Source organism: Coloeus monedula, assembly GCF_965178545.1.
Source record: "Coloeus monedula genome assembly, chromosome: 17".
Lineage (NCBI taxonomy): Eukaryota > Metazoa > Chordata > Aves > Passeriformes > Corvidae > Coloeus > Coloeus monedula.
In genome coordinates, this window is record NC_138797.1 from 10976532 (window position 1) to 10995466 (window position 18935).

The following is an 18935-nucleotide window of genomic DNA, read 5'->3' on the forward strand; positions in this document are numbered from 1 at the left end:
CCTGAATAATTTCCTTATGTTAAAGGTCAATGTATATTTTTCTTATCAAGACAGAAAATTAACAAATCTCAGAAGCCGTCTTATGCTCAGGATCTACTCATCTGGTAATTAAAGTCCGTTTTCTCTCAGTAATACTCACCGTTTATCATTTCCCCACAGAGTTCTCTGATGTGCTGTTCACTGGCCTCTTTGCCCTGCAATTAACAGAAGAATTTGTCCTTATACAAACATCCTTATCAGTAACCAGCCCTGGCAGGAGCTTCGGGACACAAAACACATTTCCAGGAGCTCGGGAAGCAGCACAGGGTCCTGCATGAAGAGCAGAGGGTTCTTTCCCCTCTTCAAAAGATGACAGCTTCCCCTCAGAACTCTGCTGTACAAATGGCAGAGATTAATTTTAATGTTAGACCAGATATTTAATCTGGGGTTTATTTTGCCTTATTTTTGCCTGTTGAAATCCAAGGATTATTTTTTGGATAGCACCCAAAGCCCACGATCCATTTATTCACTTCACAGGCTCCCTGGCTGTGCCACAGAAGCAGCAGACACTTACAGGAGGTCCAGGTTTTCCCGTGATGCCAGGAACACCCCTCTCCCCTTGGTGCCCCATGGGTCCTGGATGTCCTGGGATCCCTGGTGCTCCAGCTGTCCCATTAGGTCCTTGGACACCTTTTGGACCAAGTTCTCCTCTTTTTCCTGGCTGCAGTGAAGAATAAAAAAACCCAAAACCACTTAAAATGGAAGACATGGTCCATTCTTTTCTCCTGGGGGTTAAAGACTTTATTCAGGTTTCCTAAACAGATCTGGGTGATCATATACATTTCTTACATCCTAAGGGTATTTTTGCATATATAGGTCATGATAAGAGGAGTCTTTGTTGCAGCAGAATTATCAAACATATTTCAATATTTTCAATGCCACAAACCCCCATTTTGCTCATAGATTTTATAGCATGATTGTGAAGAAAGGCTGATTCTAGGGAATGACACCAGAGCAGAGTTTATCATATAAAGATGCAATAGTCATGTTTACTCCTAAATCCTTTGGGGCATGAGCCCCCAGTGTCTGACACTTACCTCTCCTTTTTGGCCAGGGGGACCAAAGGGACCCTGTAAGAAAGGAAAGGGAGATAAGAACGAGTGATTCATTCAGAAAATGCATATCTGAAACCCAATCTCCCAAGCTGCTGTGACGTGCAAGGCTTGGGTTGCCCTCTTTTCACAGCAGGGTTGGAGATTTTGGGTGATTAATTCTGACTGACCATAGTGATCCATGGTTTTCTGGACCCATCTGTTATTTGAGAAGTCAACTCTACTGAATTTAAGGACACCTACCAGCTCTCCTTTGTCACCTGGAAGGCCGTCTGCTCCAGCAATGCCCTGAGAGAGAGACCAGAGTTAACACTGCACCACCTATTGCTGACAGCAAGGATCACCCTGAGGCCTGGATAGCCTGAGGGAGTTGGGGGCTCTCAGCAGCCACAGCTGCTCCAGCAGGAGGAAGTTCTCTCTTCCCAAAGCTGAACTCCACAGAAGCTGTTCCCCTGCTGATGAGGGCACGGGTGGCACAAGGCAGCTGGCACAAGAACTGGGTGCCCTTTGCAACAAACTGGGACCTTGCTGAAAGGCTGAATTCACACAGATGAGACCCCTGATGGGTTGGCCATGAAAGACATCCACAGGCTGGCACTGGCATTCCTCAAGCACAGAATCTAAATTTCAGGTCCCCCTGCTCTGTGTCTCACAGAAAATGTGGGTGTGCAGCCACAGCCAAATGTTGAGTGTCCCTGCTCTCTCGGCTTCCTGAGCAGGGTCCCAGGAACAACAGCTTCATCCCACCCTCAAACTGCAGTGATCCATCACTTGGTGAGGAACATCCCTTTCCACTCTTGGGGACAGGAATGCAAGAGTGGCTGAAGCTCTGGTGACACCCATTGTACCAGCCAGGCCAGGGAGCATCACTGCTGATCACCTCCAGCCAGCAGCTGCCTGAGCAATCTGAGCATGGCTGGGGTGACACAAATCCCTGCAATCGCTGTCCCGCCCAAGGCAGAGCTGGCTCATCACACTGTAATTACAGCACATAATGAACATTGTTATGGTGACTCCATGGCTTTCCAGAGGAAGTTATTCCTAGACAAGCAGAGATCAGGTTGGTCTTTCCCCTTAGCAATAAAACAGAGACCATGCTGATACTGATAAACCAAACCAGGAAGGCTTGCTAGGAAAGCCTCATTTTCTGCAAGAACACAGTCATGCCTTAATAAAAGCCATATATTTGATGAAAACTGGCCCAAAAGCTCATTGCTGAGATTAAACCAACCATGGAAGTCGAGCAGTAAAAAGGAAAAGATTAAACCAGTTCATTAGTGTGCCAAGCTTCGAGGTTAGGATGAAATATCCTTCATCAGGCACATGAAGGTGAGGAACAGCTGCACTTCTACACTTAACTTGGGTGAAGAATTTGATGTGAGGAGCTCCTGCACAGATCCTTGTGGCCACAAAACTGACAGCGAGGGCCTGGTGTTTGTATCACAGCATTTTCACAAGTCTCCATTAGAACAGACAACACCTGTGCCGACGCAGGGAATGTTGGACCAAAGAGGATTTTGGTTTCCGCTGCAGAATATTTTCATTTGAGGGAGAAAAAGCCATTTGTGCTGTCAAAGGCTGTGCCTGAGGTTTGGTTTAAATGCCTCTGCTGACAACAGCATGAAAGCTACCACTTACCTGGTTCCCCTTGGGACCAGGAACACCAAGAGGACCCTGAAAATAAGTCAGAGAAAGAAGGCAAATGAGCTCAAACTGTAACTTTCCGGTGAATTCCTGGTGAGGTCAGACACTCACTCAGCAAGGGGTCAGGAATCAGTCTCCCAGCTGCCAAGTAAGAGGGTACAAATCTCATTCACACTTCCTAGAAATATGAAGGGATTTAAGCACCCCTGCTAGCTCTGTGACACTCTCCACAGTCCCTGGTTTGTGTTGTGGGACAATTTCTCAGCCTGTGATGTGAGGAGGAGCTTGGATTTATTCATGGTATAAAACCAACAAGAATATTTTCATACCACAAGGGCAAAAAGCCAAGATGCTTTTTCAAGGCTTTATTAGACTGTCAGTTTTCCTAGGACTTAGAATGAGGTGTTCCTGATTTAAAGATTGATGGAACAACATGGCCATAGGAATAAAATAGATTGAGATGATGAACTGATTATCACCCCAGGAATAATCCAGGCAATTTGAAAAATCATTCCATCTTTATCTACCTGACATTCACAGAGAGGACATGAGACATTTTCAGCCCTATTTGTGACTTTTCTGTTCCATAGAGCTGAGCCAATAAGGAGTTCAGGAGAGCCCCTGATTTTTTTCTCTACTGCAAAATCTACATGAGAAATTCAACCATTTTACCCTTCAAGCAGGATTTCTACAGCACTCTCATCAATCTGGCATCTGCAAACTGATCTTTTTTTTATTAACTAGATCTAGAGATGGCTCAGCAGAACAGAATCCTTGAGGAGGACAAACACATGGAACAAGGACATGTTATTTTGCTCAAGTCAAGCACTAAGTTAAAAAGAAGGGGGATTTCTATTAATGAAATATAACTCAGAAAAACAGACAATGGAATGTAGAAATGCAAGAGTGGCTAAAACTGCTTATAATACTCATTTTATGTTTGCTGATGGCAAAAGCAATATATTCCTTTCTGAACATTTTCATCTAAGTTTATACCTCTGACTTCACAGAGTCTCAAGGCTCCATGGAAGTTTATGGCAATAAAACACAGTTCAGTCACCAAAGACCAAGTTCTGCAAGGAACATTCCCTCAAAGACAAGCTTAGCCCAGAGGATTTCCATTCAAAACTATAATTCACTGCAGTGGTAATTCCTAGCAGCAGGAACAAGGAGTTTAGGACTGCCAGCCCCATGCCGTGACACGTGTTTCATCTGATCAGTTAAACAAAACTCATCTTTTTGGCCAAGTATTTAGTGCTTCAGTAGGGAGCCCTAAATACCTCAGGTGGCTGCTGGCATCCAGAATCCTCAGGAATTTGATCATAATAAAAATCCTTAGGAAAAATATTTGTCTATTGCTACCTCAGTCAGCAACAACAGTCAAATCCTTCTCCTCCCCATATCCCACTCCAGCAAGATGGTTGATGTATTTTATTTCAATGCTATTTTATATCTTTCAGTCAAATGCACTAAACCACTTGTATTTTTCATGCCAGCGAACACATTTAGTGAAATGCTGGTTTATGTTCCTGGCCACAGTCAGTCCAAGGACTGTGAAAAATCCTGTCAGTACCTGTTAGCTCAGGCATGGGGGATTTTTCTTTTTTCACAGAAAAGCCTCAATTGATTTCGAGAGAGTTTGGTGACTTGGCTGCAGCTGGGACAGGGTAATTGCATCGATCCTGTGTGTGCAGTTCTGCTCTTTATCCACGCCAGGACCAGCAGTAAAGCAAGCCCAGGGCAGATCTTGGGGTTCTTTGTGTGTCCCCAGCAGCTGCCACCACCCCCAGCAGCACAGGATGTTTGTTTAGGCTATAAAAACACAATCTGAGGGTTTAGGGTCAAACCCAGCACCACCACAGTCACCACTAAACCATGTCCCCAAATGTCACATCCACGCGTTGTTTGAACACTTCCAGGGATGGTGACTCCACCACTTCCATGGGCAGCCTGTTCCAATGCTTTAACAACCCTTTCTGTGAAAAAAAAATCCTAGTATCTAATCTGACCCTCCCCTGGTGCAGCTTGAGGCCATTCCCTCTCATTCTGAACAATCAACAATCACATCTTAGAGTAACTACACTGAACTTCAGAGCCAGAAATAAAACCTAGATTATTTTTTATTGCTTCAAGTGTAACGTTTTCCCTCCTTCTGCTTGGAGCAGCTCCCTGGGTGCTTCATGCAGGGGCCTCTTCCCCTCTGAATGCACATTTTTCACCACAGCAAAGGCCTGAATGGAGTCAGAGCCCCACAGCTCCACAATAACCCTCCTGTTTCACACTTCCAGCTCACAGTCACTCCAAGAGGCTTTTTTAAACCTGCCTGGAGCCAGCACAGAAGGGCCATTGTGGAACCCCCGTGGTGCTGCTGCCGTTCCTTACACAGACAGCAACTTAAAGCTTTTTTTAAAAACTTTCACCTTAAATCTGGGGAGGAGGGAGCTGGTGAACACACGGCTCCTGTTCTCCTGCAAGCCCCCAGCAAATGCTGTTCCATTTGCCCTGCTGGCTTCTTTTCAATGAGAATGAACTAATTTAAATAAAAAGTCATATTTATTGTGAGGTGGCATGGCCAGGTGTGCTGCTGTTCAGAGAGAAAAGTCACTGATAAAATTGTAATTAAAAAAAAAACCAGAGAGTCTAATCAAGCATCTGAGTAACAAAAATTAATGAATCAGCTCTCCTGTGCTCCTGGGGAGTCAGGCTTTGGTGGAATCAGTGTAAGGAGCAGGGAAAAATCCCAAACACCCTCTATTCTGGCTAGGATAGGGCCTGGAAGTTTCTTTCAAACAATCCACCCTGTCTGAAAATAGTGGGAGTTTCTGAAGTGAAACAGAAACCAGGAACAGAGGGGACAGGATGCACAAGTCCTGCTCCCTACCCTAGGGTCTGACTTGGGCAGCCTCAGGGTGTGCAGGACACCCAACACACACACATCAGCTACACCAGGTTTTGGGCTCCTGTTATCCTCTAAATTCCCATCCCAAACAGGAATTAGCCACAGATGTCTTGTCCTTACCCTGTCACCTGTCTCTCCACGGATCCCAGTCGGGCCAGGAAGGCCAGGCTCACCACTGGCACCTTTGGGCCCCTGTTGGGGAAACAACAAAAGCCAAGCTACAGCTTACAGTGCCAGGAAACCCTGCACCCTTCAACACCCTGAGAGTTCACCAGCCTCCATAACGTGTTCAGAAAGGTTATTTGTCTTGGATGATCTCTCTCCCTTCCCCTCCAGGACCTGGGGACCACTTGTGTTGGTTGGTACAGCTCATTCCAGCTTCTGTCCTGGCCCACAGCCAAGGTCAGGCACATGCCAAGGTGCTCCAACCTTTGGCCTGGGTCTTTCATTAATAAACCTCTTAAAATTAATAAACCTTCAACATCTGTGATCCCACCAAGTGATGTTCCCCTCAGCCAGTGTCAGTGGAGAGTGGAGGTCCCATTCCCTTGGAGAAGGGAGGGAGAAATACTGGAGTCCCCAGTGCAGCAAAAGGGAGGAGGAATTCACTGAAGAAATACAGGCTGAGAGTGGTCCAGATCAAGGAGAAATTGAGGTGTCCCTATGAAACTCAAAAAATCATAAAACAATTTGGGTTGGAAGGGAACTTAAACATCATCTGGTTCCACCCCCTGCCATGGGCTGGGACACCTTCCACCTGACCAGGGTGATCAGGGCCCCATCCAACCTGGCCTTGGACACTTCCAGGGATGGGGCAGCCACAGCTTCTCTGGGCACCCTGTGCCAGAGAACAGGCTCAAAACTCAATCCTGCCCTTTGCAAACAAACACTAAATATAAATTGCACCTGCAGGCAGCTTATCTGGCTTTGTGCTCTTTCTACCATCCTGTGGTAATGAAGGTGTTGCATTGGTTCTGGCAAATGGAAAGACATTTCTTCCTTTCCCTCATTGCCATCACCCAACTGTCTGGCCAGAGGTGTGCAGAGAACACTGATCTGCCAAAACACGATGCCCATAATCACCCCTCTCAGCACTGACCTGGAAACCTCGGACACCACGGGCTCCTATGGGGCCTTGGAGGCCGAGTGGTCCCTGGAAAGAGAAAGATCAGCTTTGGTAAGGAGAAAATTTAGGGTCAGGTAAGTCACTTGTGTAATTGAACTGGCAGAGAGAGGGAATGTGCAGTTCTGTGCTGCAAAGTTGTGTCTGGTGTTTGCTGAGCTTTGCTAATAGCATTGTTATTAACAGAAAGGCTCATTTGTATAATCAGTGCTTAAGAACATACCATGCTCATGAGTAGAAAAGATCAGGGACAGCAAAGATCGGCAGCGTGATAGAGCATAGACAACATCCATTAGAGGGATCTGCTATCCCAACATTATGCTTTTAATTGATTGCAGGAAACTACTGCAAAACATGTACTGCAGGCCCTTGGAAATGAAAAATGGCAATTGCATCCATTTGCTTGGACATCCTTGGTTCCAGCAATGTAGAAAAAGGCAGCAGTTTATGCTGTCAGAGCAGAGGCTTTTAAGAGCTCGCCAGACAGAACATGAGCATTACCATTAGGAGTCCCTATTGCTTTCTCCTGAGAAAAATCACATATCCAATAAAGATCTTGGGTGAAAAAAAGAAAAAACCCTAAGTAATTTAGGCATTTAAATCCCATTTTGTAAACTGTCTTCTTGAAATAGATGCCTTCAGCAAGCTTCTGTCACGAGGCAGGGCTGCAGCTTTGGCTCCTTTCACTGCCATCCCTCCTGGGTGGAGCATTCAGGAACACAAATAGGCCTCAAACTGGCCACTGAAATGAAGCAGCAGCATCCTCAAAAAGCTGAACAACTGCTCAGGAATTTTCATGGTTACTGCTTCCACTTTTGTTTTCTGCTTGTAATTCAGTAAGGAACTTCGAGAATTAAAAATACAGAGCTCTAAGAAAGTTGAGTTAAATTGCACTAAAAATGACTCTGCTGAGCTGGTGGTGGGAGCTGGAGGGACCTGAGAGGCTCTGAGAAACCCTTGATACTCAGAGCTAAAAAAAACCCCAAATTGTTTTGAGCCAAACAGCCTTAACACTGGAAAAATCCTGCACCTCTCTTGGAACAGTCCAGTCTTAACTAATAAATTCTGATTCTAATAAAACAAATCAGAAATGAGAAACCCAGGTTAGACATAACCACGGGTTCAGCTGCTACTGCACCCCTGTCAAAACTCTGCACCAACACAATTAGCTCAGCTGCTTTTGCTTTTTGGCTGCAGTAATGTGGTACCTTTTGTGAGGCCAGCTACTTTGATGAGAAATTGCAGACATAAAAGCAAACATTATTAATACAGTTTATTTCTAAAGCTGATTTCCCTCTCCTTGGGAGTTTAAGCAGCAGCTGCTCACAAACAATAAATCATGCAGTTCAATTTCTTCCAAGTGGCACATACCAGAAATCATATTAGACTTGCTGTAGGCTCCTGGATTTCAAAATGAGATTAAGATGTGGGGGGTGGGGGGGAAGAAAAGGAAAGGAAAAAAAAACCAACAAAACCACTAGAAGATCAGATCCAACCCCAACAGCAGCACTGGCTGGGGAGTGACAAGATGAAAAAGGTACCCAAGAATTTTTAGTAGTGGGATCAGAATTAGAGTTTTACCCTCCTTATATTATTTGTTATCATCTCTATATTTGTTATCTATACAGTTATTAGATGATAACTATTTGTTATCATCTCTGCTATGGATCAGGGACACAGCACGGAGCCATGCAGTTATTCCCAGTTTTGTTGTAAGCATGGCTTCAGGTTTTGCAGGGAATCACTCTCCACTGCTCCAAGGAAAGGGATACAGGACTGGGGAGGATTTCAGGTGTCATGTGCTGGTGGCAAAGTCCATTTCCACGGCTTCCCAGGAGCTCTGCTTCACTATGCCTCACTTCAGCACAGGCAGAACCTTCTTATTCCTATTTAATGACTGTCCAGTCCCTCCTGCCAGACTGTGTCAGTTCCACAAACCTCCTGGACAGCTGCAGTTTGCTCTGCCAAGCAAAATGGGAGGGATCACTTGGCATTTGCATGGAGCTGTCAGTGAGAACAGGATCTGACCCAGCTTGGGGGAGGAATTTCTCTGCTGCCAAAGCTCCTCAGAGACAACACTGAGAGAGAAAGTGGCCTTTTAGTGTAGCCAGAGAGTGACACCCCCACACAAACCCTATTTTGGCACCTCTCTGGTTTACAGGCAGCTCTGTACTTACAGTTGCTCCTCTGGGTCCTGGCAGACCTCTCTCACCAGGAATGCCAACATCGCCCTGGCAGGGACACCAAAGTCAGGTGTGATATTTAGGAGCCACAGATCCACCCTTCCCATCCCGCTGGGACACATTCCTGGATCCCAGGCTGCTCAGTCCCAAACTCCTGCCCATCTGCCAGCCCATAGCTGGTGGGTTTTGCCCAGTACCTGTGCCCAGCACCCTGCCCAGCCAGCTCAGTGCTCCCTGGGGAACTCCACACCAGTGTGGAAAGCCTGGAATCCCATGGGATTGCAGGTGCTGCATCACAGGAAGCTTTTTTTGTGCAAGGAAGCAGCACGTGAGCTCCAGCTCCCCAGTTTGGTTCAAAACTCACCCAGCAGAGCCCAAGTGTAAATGTGGGACACTTACAGGGATGCCTGGCTCTCCAGAGGGACCTGCCTCTCCCATCTCTCCAGGGCTGCCCTGCAGAGCACAAAGCAAACACTCAGTTAGGGCATCACTTCAGGGAGTCATTTCTGTCCTACCTGAAGCAACAAAAGGAGGAGGGAGCTATAACCTGGATCAGGAAATAAAAACAGCTTTAAACTTTCACAGTTTTAAGGCAAAACTCTCAGCACCAGAGAACAGGTGAGCTGCACGCCCTGTCCTGGAACCAGTGACCAGGGAGGGCTGCCAGCCCCAGGGGCGTGTCCCCATGTCCCACATGAGACAGGGATGCCAGGACGCCCCATCCCATTCACTCCTGCATCACCTTCATGTCAGGAGCAGATTCCTGCACCACCTTCCTGCAGTGTGTGCTCTCCTCCCTGAGGATTAGCAGCAATAATGATGCAGGTGCAGAGGGAAGAATTCATAAAGGAGAGGGACAGGGAAAAAAAAACCTCTCAGAACAGCTTTGTGCTGGACTGCTTTGGTCTGCCTGAGGTTTTCTTTTATCTCACAGGTGAGTGTCAATCTAAAGCTCCATGAAAGTTTTTCTCCTGAGCTGAGGGAAAATCTGCAGAAGGCAAGATGAGATAATCCTGCTCCTGCTTGCAGGTGCTCAGCTTTTGATTCCCAAAGATGAAGCCTCCTCCTGTGACTTTGGCAAAAGGATGAAGTTTACTAAACCACTGATGACTCTCCTGTGTATCTGCTGTGTCTTTCCTGAACCAGCTTCCAGCCCAGTTATTTTACCTAATTCCAGCTCCTCAGGCCCAGCAGAAATACAGAAATCATCACATTGGGGTAAGTCCTCCTCATTTCCCAAGGCTAAAAAGTCTTGTTGTGACCAGTTTCCCCAGCAGACCTCATCGTTAGAGAGATTCACTTACTGGTTCACCCTTTGAACCTTTAATACCCGCTCTTCCAGGCAGTCCCTGAAAAAAATTATATTAAAGCAATGTCAGAAGAAGTGAAGTAATTAAATTTGTTATTCTGGTCTGATTTGACACACAAGGAGTGACGTTTGCTTGAAGCAATGGAGGGTTTAGACTTCTGCAGCTTTCACTGCGAAAATTATGACTTCAATGTCTCTCTTGCTGCCCTTGCAGCTCCATGAACACTAATCCTGGGCATGAGAGCAAAGAGCAGGAATATACAAATAGACCAGCAGCAGCCACATTTTGCACAGCAGAAACCTCTCTCCAGGGGTGTTCAAAATATTCTGTAATACAGGAAGAAAGGAATACTTTATCTCTTTTAAACAGCTGGAAGACGGGAGAGATGAAACATTTTGCCAATAAGCACTGGAGTAAGGCAGGGACAGAGCTCAGGGTATTATATCCCAGATCTTACCTCCCTGCTTAAGGGATGTACGTCAGTGGGATGTGAAAGAGAAAATCCCTCTCAAGTTTAGATTTTAAAGAGTCAGAGAGGCCAACACCCAGGGAAATACTGTGTGGTGCTGCTCCAGGTGTTCTCCAGTTCTGTCTGGCACACTCCTTCCCTGTCTGCATGGTGGGAAAAGTGCATTTCTTCTTGGCTTAACTAGAGCCCCTTGCGAAACAACCCCCAGAATGACCCTCCCCTGTGCCCAGGAAGGATCTCTGCAGGCACACCGAGCTGCTGGAACCCCCAGAGGTGGCAGGTCCTGCTCCATACTCACAGGAAGTCCATTTGGCCCCTTCTCTCCAGGAGCACCCATGGGAGCTGCATCACCCTGTGGATAGGGAGAGGTTAGGAAGGATCCTCCAGCACTGGGAAATGGCCTGGCACACGTAAGGGACACATTCCCAAACAGGCATTTGTACTTTTCTCCCTCCCCTTATGCACAGGACCAAGAGCTGCTGTGTCTAGAGGACTGAGCACCCACTGGACAGGAGCTCCCTATTTCCTGCAGCTCCCAGCCTTCCCTGGCAGCACGTGCTCAATATTCCCGCAGAATCACTGTTCAAGAACCAGGCAACAGTACCTGACAGCACTTTGTCTCCAGGCAATTAAAATCAACCCTGTCAACAGCTCTGAAAAGGCATTTCAGAAGGCCTCAAGTCAGTCAGAAGGAACCACTAAATCCGGGGACACAGCTGAGTGTCCCTGCACACATCACATGTGCATTTTCCTTCTTTAGGGAATTCCCTTGGGATTAGCTAATAGGAAAATTTCATTCTCCTTCACTAGTGACAATATATTAGAAAACTTTTTAGAAGCAAAAGCCTTTCCAGCCAAGCTTCTTGGTGAGCATCAGGAGCTTTGCAGCACTCCCAGCACAGTCTCAGGAATCTTCCCTGCAGTGTTTAAGTAGGACTTTACAAACCTTCTCACCATCGAGTCCAGGAGCTCCATCCCGCCCGTCCTTGCCAGGCATTCCCTGCAAACATGGACAGCACATGTTTAGGTCAGGAGGAGGCTCTGTGGTTTGCAAAATACATTCACATCAAAGAAGCTTTTGGCAATGAGTCCAGCTGCAGTTGCACTGGGAGATTTTTCATTAACAGCAGTACAACGGGGGCTTAGTCCAGCTGGGATTACACAGAGACCCACAGAGCAGAAATTTGACAGCAAAGATGGCACGAAGCAGCTCTTCTCCTGTTGTGTTTTATCTCCTCATCTGCAAGCAAGACAACAGCAAGATCTGCATCCTACTTAACTGACTTACAGGTTCTCCTATGAGTCCACGAGCCCCTGGGTTTCCTTTTGGTCCAGGTTTACCCTAGAAAACAACAATAAATCCTGTGTTAACCTGTGTAAACCTTATGAACAGTCAACAAAGACAATACTCAAATTCTGTAGGGACACTTCATTCCATTTCAGCTGGCTCCTCTCTGTCCACATAGATATGGAGGTTGTTTTGGGCACACCAGGAAACCGGCCCAATGCTGGATACAACACCTGATCTTTTGAAATTCTTGATCATTTCAAGGGAAGGGGATGTAAGATCTGCTCCCTGTGCTCCAGGCTGTAGCAGCATTTGGACACCTTATTGCTCAGGCATCTTTAGTAAGAGTTAAACATCTCATTTTTGAGATGATACTTCCATCCCTTTCAAGCAAACCAAGGGGGCACGAGCCATAATAAACCTATGGAACAGAGTCTTTGGAATGTCACCTCCCAGACTGGAGCAGAAGGGTGTTTGACTGCACTTACAGTGTCGCCTTTGGGCCCCCGGAATCCCTGAGGTCCTTTGCTCCCTTGGTCTCCCTGTGACAGAGGAGGAAAAGCCATTAAGCATCTCCATCAGACAGTGACAGAGATTGATGCTTTGAGGTGAAAAGAGGAGGTTTTTGTGCTGTTCGCTGGTGTCAGCAGAGGTGTGAGTGCACAGTCCCCCAAGAGCTCGGCTGTACTTTCTCAGTTACACTCCAATTCCTGACACACTTTTTGCAGCAGGAACTTTGCCAACAATCCCTCAGGGCAGAGACCATCTTCCCCTTCATATAATGAAGCAATTTCTTTAAGCAAAAACAGAGTGGGAGAAAAGCTTTAATATTTACTGTCTAGATCCTGCTGGGTGTAATGAAAGGTTTGGTGAGAAAGCGCCTAATTTTATTTTCGTTTGGATGAATTTCTTCTATAATTGCAAGATGAGAGAGGGGTCCCCAGAGGGTGGTGCTGCAGTAGGGAGCTCTGCAGAAGGATGGAGATTTCATCTTCAATACACAGCTATTCCTGCTTGGAGCAGAAATCTTTGAGAGCTGTGGGCACCTGGGAGCAGACCAGGCTCAAGGGATGTAAGCTCATGATAGGGCTGCTTCTTCCTGCAAAAGTAATGGATATTCCCTTCTCCAGTGCTTGCCCAAGCTGCTGGTGTTCAGGGAAGGGCAGTGAAGGACAGAGAGCAATGGAAACGTGGTGAACTTATTCTGGTGTGGGGCATGGCAAAGGGAGAGACATCCTGAAGTCTGGGCCAGGTGAAATAACACTGCTCTAAGTGGAGGGAAAAGGGAATAATCTGATGGAGGTGGTCAGCACAGCCTCCTGCTCACTGGCAGCAGAGCTCAGCAAGGAGGAATAAACCAGGCTGTGGCTGTGGAAGGCAGGGCCAGAGAGAGAGTGGGATACATACAGCTTTCCCTGGAGGTCCTGGGATTCCAGGTGGGCCTCTGAATCCAATGTCACCCTGCAGAGAACAGACATCATTGTAATGCTGGGCTTGGCAGAGGATGAAGTAACAGAATCCCCACCTTGTACCACAACCTGAGAAAACACAAAAGCCCTGGAAAGCCACCCCTTATTTCCTGCTGGTTTGCAGGACAGACTTGCGAAAAATCCCACTCTGAACAACGGGTTTTTACTCTGGATCTCCCCACCTTTGTACCTCTGATACACTGATACCATTCATGGCCTTGCTATCTTGGTAACACTCTTACTCCTAAATAAATGCATGACTTCATCCAAGTCAAAACCATTCAGCCTCTGGGCTGCTGGTCAAGGGACGGTGACAAGAGTCCGAAGCCTCAATGAGCTGGAGATTGACCCTGTTCTCACTGAGGAGCCTTTTTGTGTCCTGAAAACCTCTGTCCATGAGCGATTCCTTGGCTTTTTCTTGTAAAGAGACAGAAGAGAAAGTGAAATGTTCACGAAATGTTTCTCTTTTTTTTTTTTGCAAGATTCTATAACACTGTCAGTCTTGCACTTTGCGTGGAATGATTCAGTCTGGCTGGGCCTGACCCTGCCAGTCCCTCAGGTGTGTGGATTGTCCTGGCTTTGGAAGGTTGTTCTGATGGAGGTGCTGCAGGGAACACCCCACATTTTATGCCTTTACAAGTTTCCCAGTGGAATTCAGTAAGGACAGGTGTCACTGGCACCTCTCACAAGACAAACCGGTGGTGGAGGGGGAAAAAAACCCAGAAGTTTTTTCTTACTCTGTCGCCAGCTGGACCCATTGGACCAGGGAGGCCTCTTAGTCCTCTTGGGCCCTAATTAAGAAAACAAATCAGTTCAAACTCAATCTCTGTTTGTGTAACCAAGGTGACTGATGGCTCCATTGAGCTCCACAGTGAAAGGGCCATTGGAGTGGTGGGAAGAGAAGAGGAGGGGATACCTGCAGGCCGACACCGCCCGGAATTCCTGGAGGGCCGGGAGGGCCAGGGTTACCCTGGGAGAGAAAAGTCAATCAGACAAGAGGAGAGACATCAGGAGCCTGCAAACACACAGCCAGGGACTCCCCATCTTATTTCTTCTTGAGCTCCCTCTCTCCCTTCCAGATTTCTCTGCAGAATTTGCTTCTACGTTATAGACAATTTCTTCTACATGCAAGAATGTTCTATCAGTCAGGAATTTATCCAAATGATTAATGCAAGGCTTCTCCTGAGCTGACATCCCTGCATGGGAAAGGATAGCTGTTAACTCAAATTGATCTTAACATGAGATCCCTGGGAAGATGAATTTTCTTGGAGAGTCAGCACAGGGTCCTACAGGGACAGCAGTGGAACCCAGTGGACTTCAGCCAAAGTAACTGCTCCTTGTTCAGCCAACAGCCTCATTCCTCCCTGGCTCCTTGAAAAAAATCACTTATTTCTTTTTCAAGATGTTTTTAAAGAGAAAAATCCTCCCCCTTTAAATTGAAGTTTACCTTCTCTCCTTGTTTTCCTACTTCACCAGGCTCCCCTTTGTGACCAGTGTGTCCCTAGAAATAAGAGTTGTGATTAATCACATCCTGAGTCTTGCTTTAAAAATTAAATTTGATGAGACAGCTGGGAAACCTAAACCCCCACATCCCAAATGACTTACAAGAAAAACAATCTGTAGGTGTGCTGTACCCAGGTGAATGCAGATCCCTCCTGGGGGAGGTTATCCAGGTACCAGTGTCAGAATTGATGTCGTTTTAGGAAATGCCCAGATTTGGTTTTCCAGAGTGACTTGCACTGGACTAAGCTCATGATCTGGATGCAGTTCTCAAATACAGATCAGGGACCAGAACTCAGTTCCCATCACCCCTGAAAATGGGGATGAGTCACTTCTGAAAACCCCACTCTGCATCTTTTACCTCCCTTTTTAGGTCATCTTTAATGTCTGCATCATCAAGCTTGCAAAGAAATCCATGTCCCACTGAAAGCTTTTATATAAGCTCTGATTCAATTTGTGTCTTGGCTCTCTTCCTATTATGTGGGAGAGACCCAGCACGATTTCAGCCATGGCAGATGTTATTCCTCACCACAACAAAGGTCCTGTGCATCATTTGCATCATAATTGGAGAGTTTCACAGGGTTTTCCTTTTCATGAGCTATGAATTTTGAGCAGTTACGTCCTAAACATCTTGTATTTGTAATGATATTTATGACTCAGCGCAGAGACCAAGCAGACCTGAGAAAGGTCAGTTCAGGAGGAATTGAGAGCATTCCCTAGGAGCTCTCCCACTCACTGCCAACTTCTAAATCCTGCTAAAAGACCTTGAGTCACTTTTTACTTTGTCTCACTGCTGAATCCATAACTGCACAGACTTCATGTGAACCAGAGAAGGGACAGAGGAGGAGACTTTTAACTCCTGAGGGTGGAAACCTTGAATTTATATACCAGAGCCCAACAACTAAACATAAACCTACCTGGTGCTACACTGGCTATAAAAACAGCAACTAAATTACATTATATTAATTATGTAAGTTATGTTTTGCAGTTTAAGAAGTTGTGAGGTTTTTCCAGCTCGCAGGCCTGGAAAGGCAGCACCTGGTTCTTGAGGCAGCCCTGAACTGCTGCCCCTGCTTGTTCCTGTCCACCAGCTCTGCCCCACTGGGCTTGCAGGGGGTTTTAATCTATGCCAAGGGTTAAATTTCATTTGGAATAAATGCAAATGCATGGCTGGTTTGGGAGGTGTGAGCCTACAGGAGACATGGACTGTGGACACAATTTAATCCCAGGGGTTCCTAGTGGTGTTTATTTTGGGGGACAGATCCTTGTATTGCAGGTGATGTTTCCTTACCTTGAAGCCTGGCATTCCTGGGGGGCCTGGGGGGCCTGGTGGGCACAGAGCTGGGCACTGCAGGGAACAGAAACACTTTGGTTTAACAGGCACACAGCACACCCAGGGAGGCTGCTTGCATCCATTAGGTGAAAAGTCATGTGGATTTTGGCTCTAAATCCACTAAATCTAATGGAATAGTGGCATCATGGATTGACCAACATTTCCCTATGGAAAGGGGTCCTGGAGGTCCTGGTATCTCACCAGGATAATTATTAAATTAAATATAATGATTTATGAATGGCCTGCTCCACTTTGAACGTGGATTGTGAGACTTTCTGAAGGCTGACAGTGTCCACAGTCCAAAATGCCCAAGAACCCAAGTTACCCAGTGCAGCTGGATCAGTTTCTTTGTAAATCATTAGGACCATATTTAATCCTCTGCATTAATTGATCCCTATTGATTTCCTTTAGCCAGCTCCTTAAGTGGAGCAAGGACAGGCATCAGAGTTAATTGAAGGGCACCCACAAAAAACCAATACCTATAAACTGGTATCTGCAGATGTCTAGGGCTGGCGGAGCCCCTGGTGGGAACTTCAGCTTCACTGGGAACAAATCAGAATATGCATGAAAATTTAATGAGGAAAAGGCCATACTCTTGAATCTTTACAAATAGCTCTTAATTTGTTTGTTTGTAGGTTTTTTTTTCTTTTAATACAACCTCAGGCATCACCTCTGTAGCAAAAATTTAATTTTCTAGTATATTCCACAGGGTAACTTAAATTAAACGTGCAGAAATAACCTAATTTCCTATTAACTCCCATGTGATGTGCCATAAGGCAGTCTAAACTGACTCGGAGCTTTTTTTGGGGCATGCCAATTAGAAAACCAAAGAAGCTGTCACAACAACAGCTGTGAAATCTGCAAATGTCACTTCCATCGTTCGTGGACTTAGCACTCCTTTCGTTCCCCTGAAAGAAAGGGATCAAGGCTTTCTCCTAAGGAAGGAAGCCTAAAACAAAGCAGATGTCCACAAGAACCCGGTGCCACCATCCCTGGAAATAAACAGTGCTACACTCACAGCCTTTCCTGTCACAAGGCAGGATTGGAAGCATGAAAAGCCGTTGTCTTTTACCAAAAGCTGAAGTTGTTTAGCACCTGAAGAATGTATGCAAAATGTGCATTTTGGGAAGAAAAAAATCAAGGACAACACCAGCACTGGAATCACGGGATGGTTTGGGTTGGAAGGGAACTTAAATCTTGTCATGTTCCACACCCAGCCATGGGCAGGGACACCTGGTTGCTGCAAGCCCCATCCAACCTGGCCTTGAACACTTCCAGGGATGGGGCAACCACAGCTTCTCTGGGCACCCTGTGCCAGTGCACATCTACCTCCTCAAAAAATATTTCAGCCCAGGAAACACCCCCCCCCCACTCTTCTGCATCCTGGTAAGGTGGTTTAAACCCACATCTGCAGGTCTAAACAGCGCATGTTAAATGGTCTGACACTCCCCCAGCTGTGCCAAGCAAAAGTCACATCAGGGATTAAACCAAAGCTCATTTTCATGCTACATAAAGAAAAACCTACCTGAAGGTCCCCGCCGCCATCGGGAAGGGCGCCTGGAAGACCCTGCAATTCAGGGAATGGTGGCTTTTAAATACAGGACAAACACGAGGAGGAAACACAGTTTCTAGGATGATTTTTACAGAGCCAGCTCAGCTGGATCAACACAAGGCACATACTCAGCCCCAGAGTCTAAAGTGCTGCCCCTGGAGTGTTATGAGCTGCACCAGTGCTCAAAACCAGACACATCAAGGGTGTAACCATCCCCTGGAGAGGCACAGCTGGGCTGGGGAAGAGTCTTGGGCCTTAGGTGATGAAAGCAGCAAGTAGAGGAGAGCAGCTGTGCCTGGCTTCCTCCTGGCCTGGGGAAAACTCCTTGGGAAAGACGTCCCAATCCCACTGTTCAACACTCCAGAGAGGGCACAGCAAACCCAAAGCAGGGACTTGATTGCAAGCCCCACTTGCTGGTCCTACAAGAACAGATCATGATCCATGCAAGCACAAAAACTTTCCCTGAGAGAACAAGCAGCCCACCCCGTGCTCTGTGTGCCAGAAAGGTGCAGTGTCATTGGGTCCCTCCTCACAGAGAGCACAAATAACAAACAGGAGATCATCAACACATCCAGGTGCAGCCAGGGAAAAGTCCCTGCTCTTCTCAGGGCATGGTGTTTATGCCCTGCTGAATGCTCATGGTAGTGGCAGCAAATAAAAAGTGCAGCAAGAAGAAAATTCCAGACTCCCCCCAGGAATTTTCTCCCATTTGTTTGCAAGTCTCAACTTACGGGAGGCCCAGGTGGTCCAGGAGGCCCTGGGAATCCTGGCAGACCAAAAGGTCCCTAAAAAGAGAGAAAAATAATAAGAATTCCCTTTCAATGTAAATGCAAAGGGAAATATCTCCTCAGAGTGAGGAAAGAGACAAAAATGAAACTCATTCTTCTGTGGTTGTGGCACATTCAGTAAATGGGGATTAAATGGTAGGAGAAACTCACAGAAGGACCCCGAAATCCATGTCCACCTGGGCGCCCACTGGGTCCTGGGGGCCCCTGTTGAGCAGAGAGAAGAGCTTTTACATCATGACACCCCAAAGCCCAGGCTGCTGGCTGCCCCCATTTGCCCAATCCCCCC

The 18935-nt window shown here is 46.6% G+C and overlaps 1 protein-coding gene across 1 annotated transcript in view; it reads right to left on the bottom strand.

The window, feature by feature from the left end:
* The window catches only part of COL9A3 (collagen type IX alpha 3 chain), a gene marked incomplete at both ends in the record, with an annotated part of 32211 nt that overhangs the window by 1956 nt on the left and 11320 nt on the right, over positions 1 to 18935 (bottom strand). The window contains 22 exons of the mRNA XM_082292958.1: positions 140 to 194; positions 554 to 700; positions 1077 to 1109; positions 1335 to 1379; positions 2730 to 2765; positions 5755 to 5826; positions 6734 to 6787; positions 8935 to 8988; positions 9340 to 9393; positions 10245 to 10289; positions 11018 to 11071; positions 11666 to 11719; positions 12008 to 12061; positions 12496 to 12549; positions 13415 to 13468; positions 14214 to 14267; positions 14393 to 14446; positions 14924 to 14977; positions 16268 to 16324; positions 17835 to 17876; positions 18593 to 18646; positions 18800 to 18853. Of these exons, the coding sequence (XP_082149084.1) occupies positions 140 to 194; positions 554 to 700; positions 1077 to 1109; positions 1335 to 1379; positions 2730 to 2765; positions 5755 to 5826; positions 6734 to 6787; positions 8935 to 8988; positions 9340 to 9393; positions 10245 to 10289; positions 11018 to 11071; positions 11666 to 11719; positions 12008 to 12061; positions 12496 to 12549; positions 13415 to 13468; positions 14214 to 14267; positions 14393 to 14446; positions 14924 to 14977; positions 16268 to 16324; positions 17835 to 17876; positions 18593 to 18646; positions 18800 to 18853 (1234 nt within the window). The remainder of the gene's footprint in view (positions 1 to 139; positions 195 to 553; positions 701 to 1076; positions 1110 to 1334; positions 1380 to 2729; positions 2766 to 5754; positions 5827 to 6733; positions 6788 to 8934; positions 8989 to 9339; positions 9394 to 10244; positions 10290 to 11017; positions 11072 to 11665; positions 11720 to 12007; positions 12062 to 12495; positions 12550 to 13414; positions 13469 to 14213; positions 14268 to 14392; positions 14447 to 14923; positions 14978 to 16267; positions 16325 to 17834; positions 17877 to 18592; positions 18647 to 18799; positions 18854 to 18935) is intronic.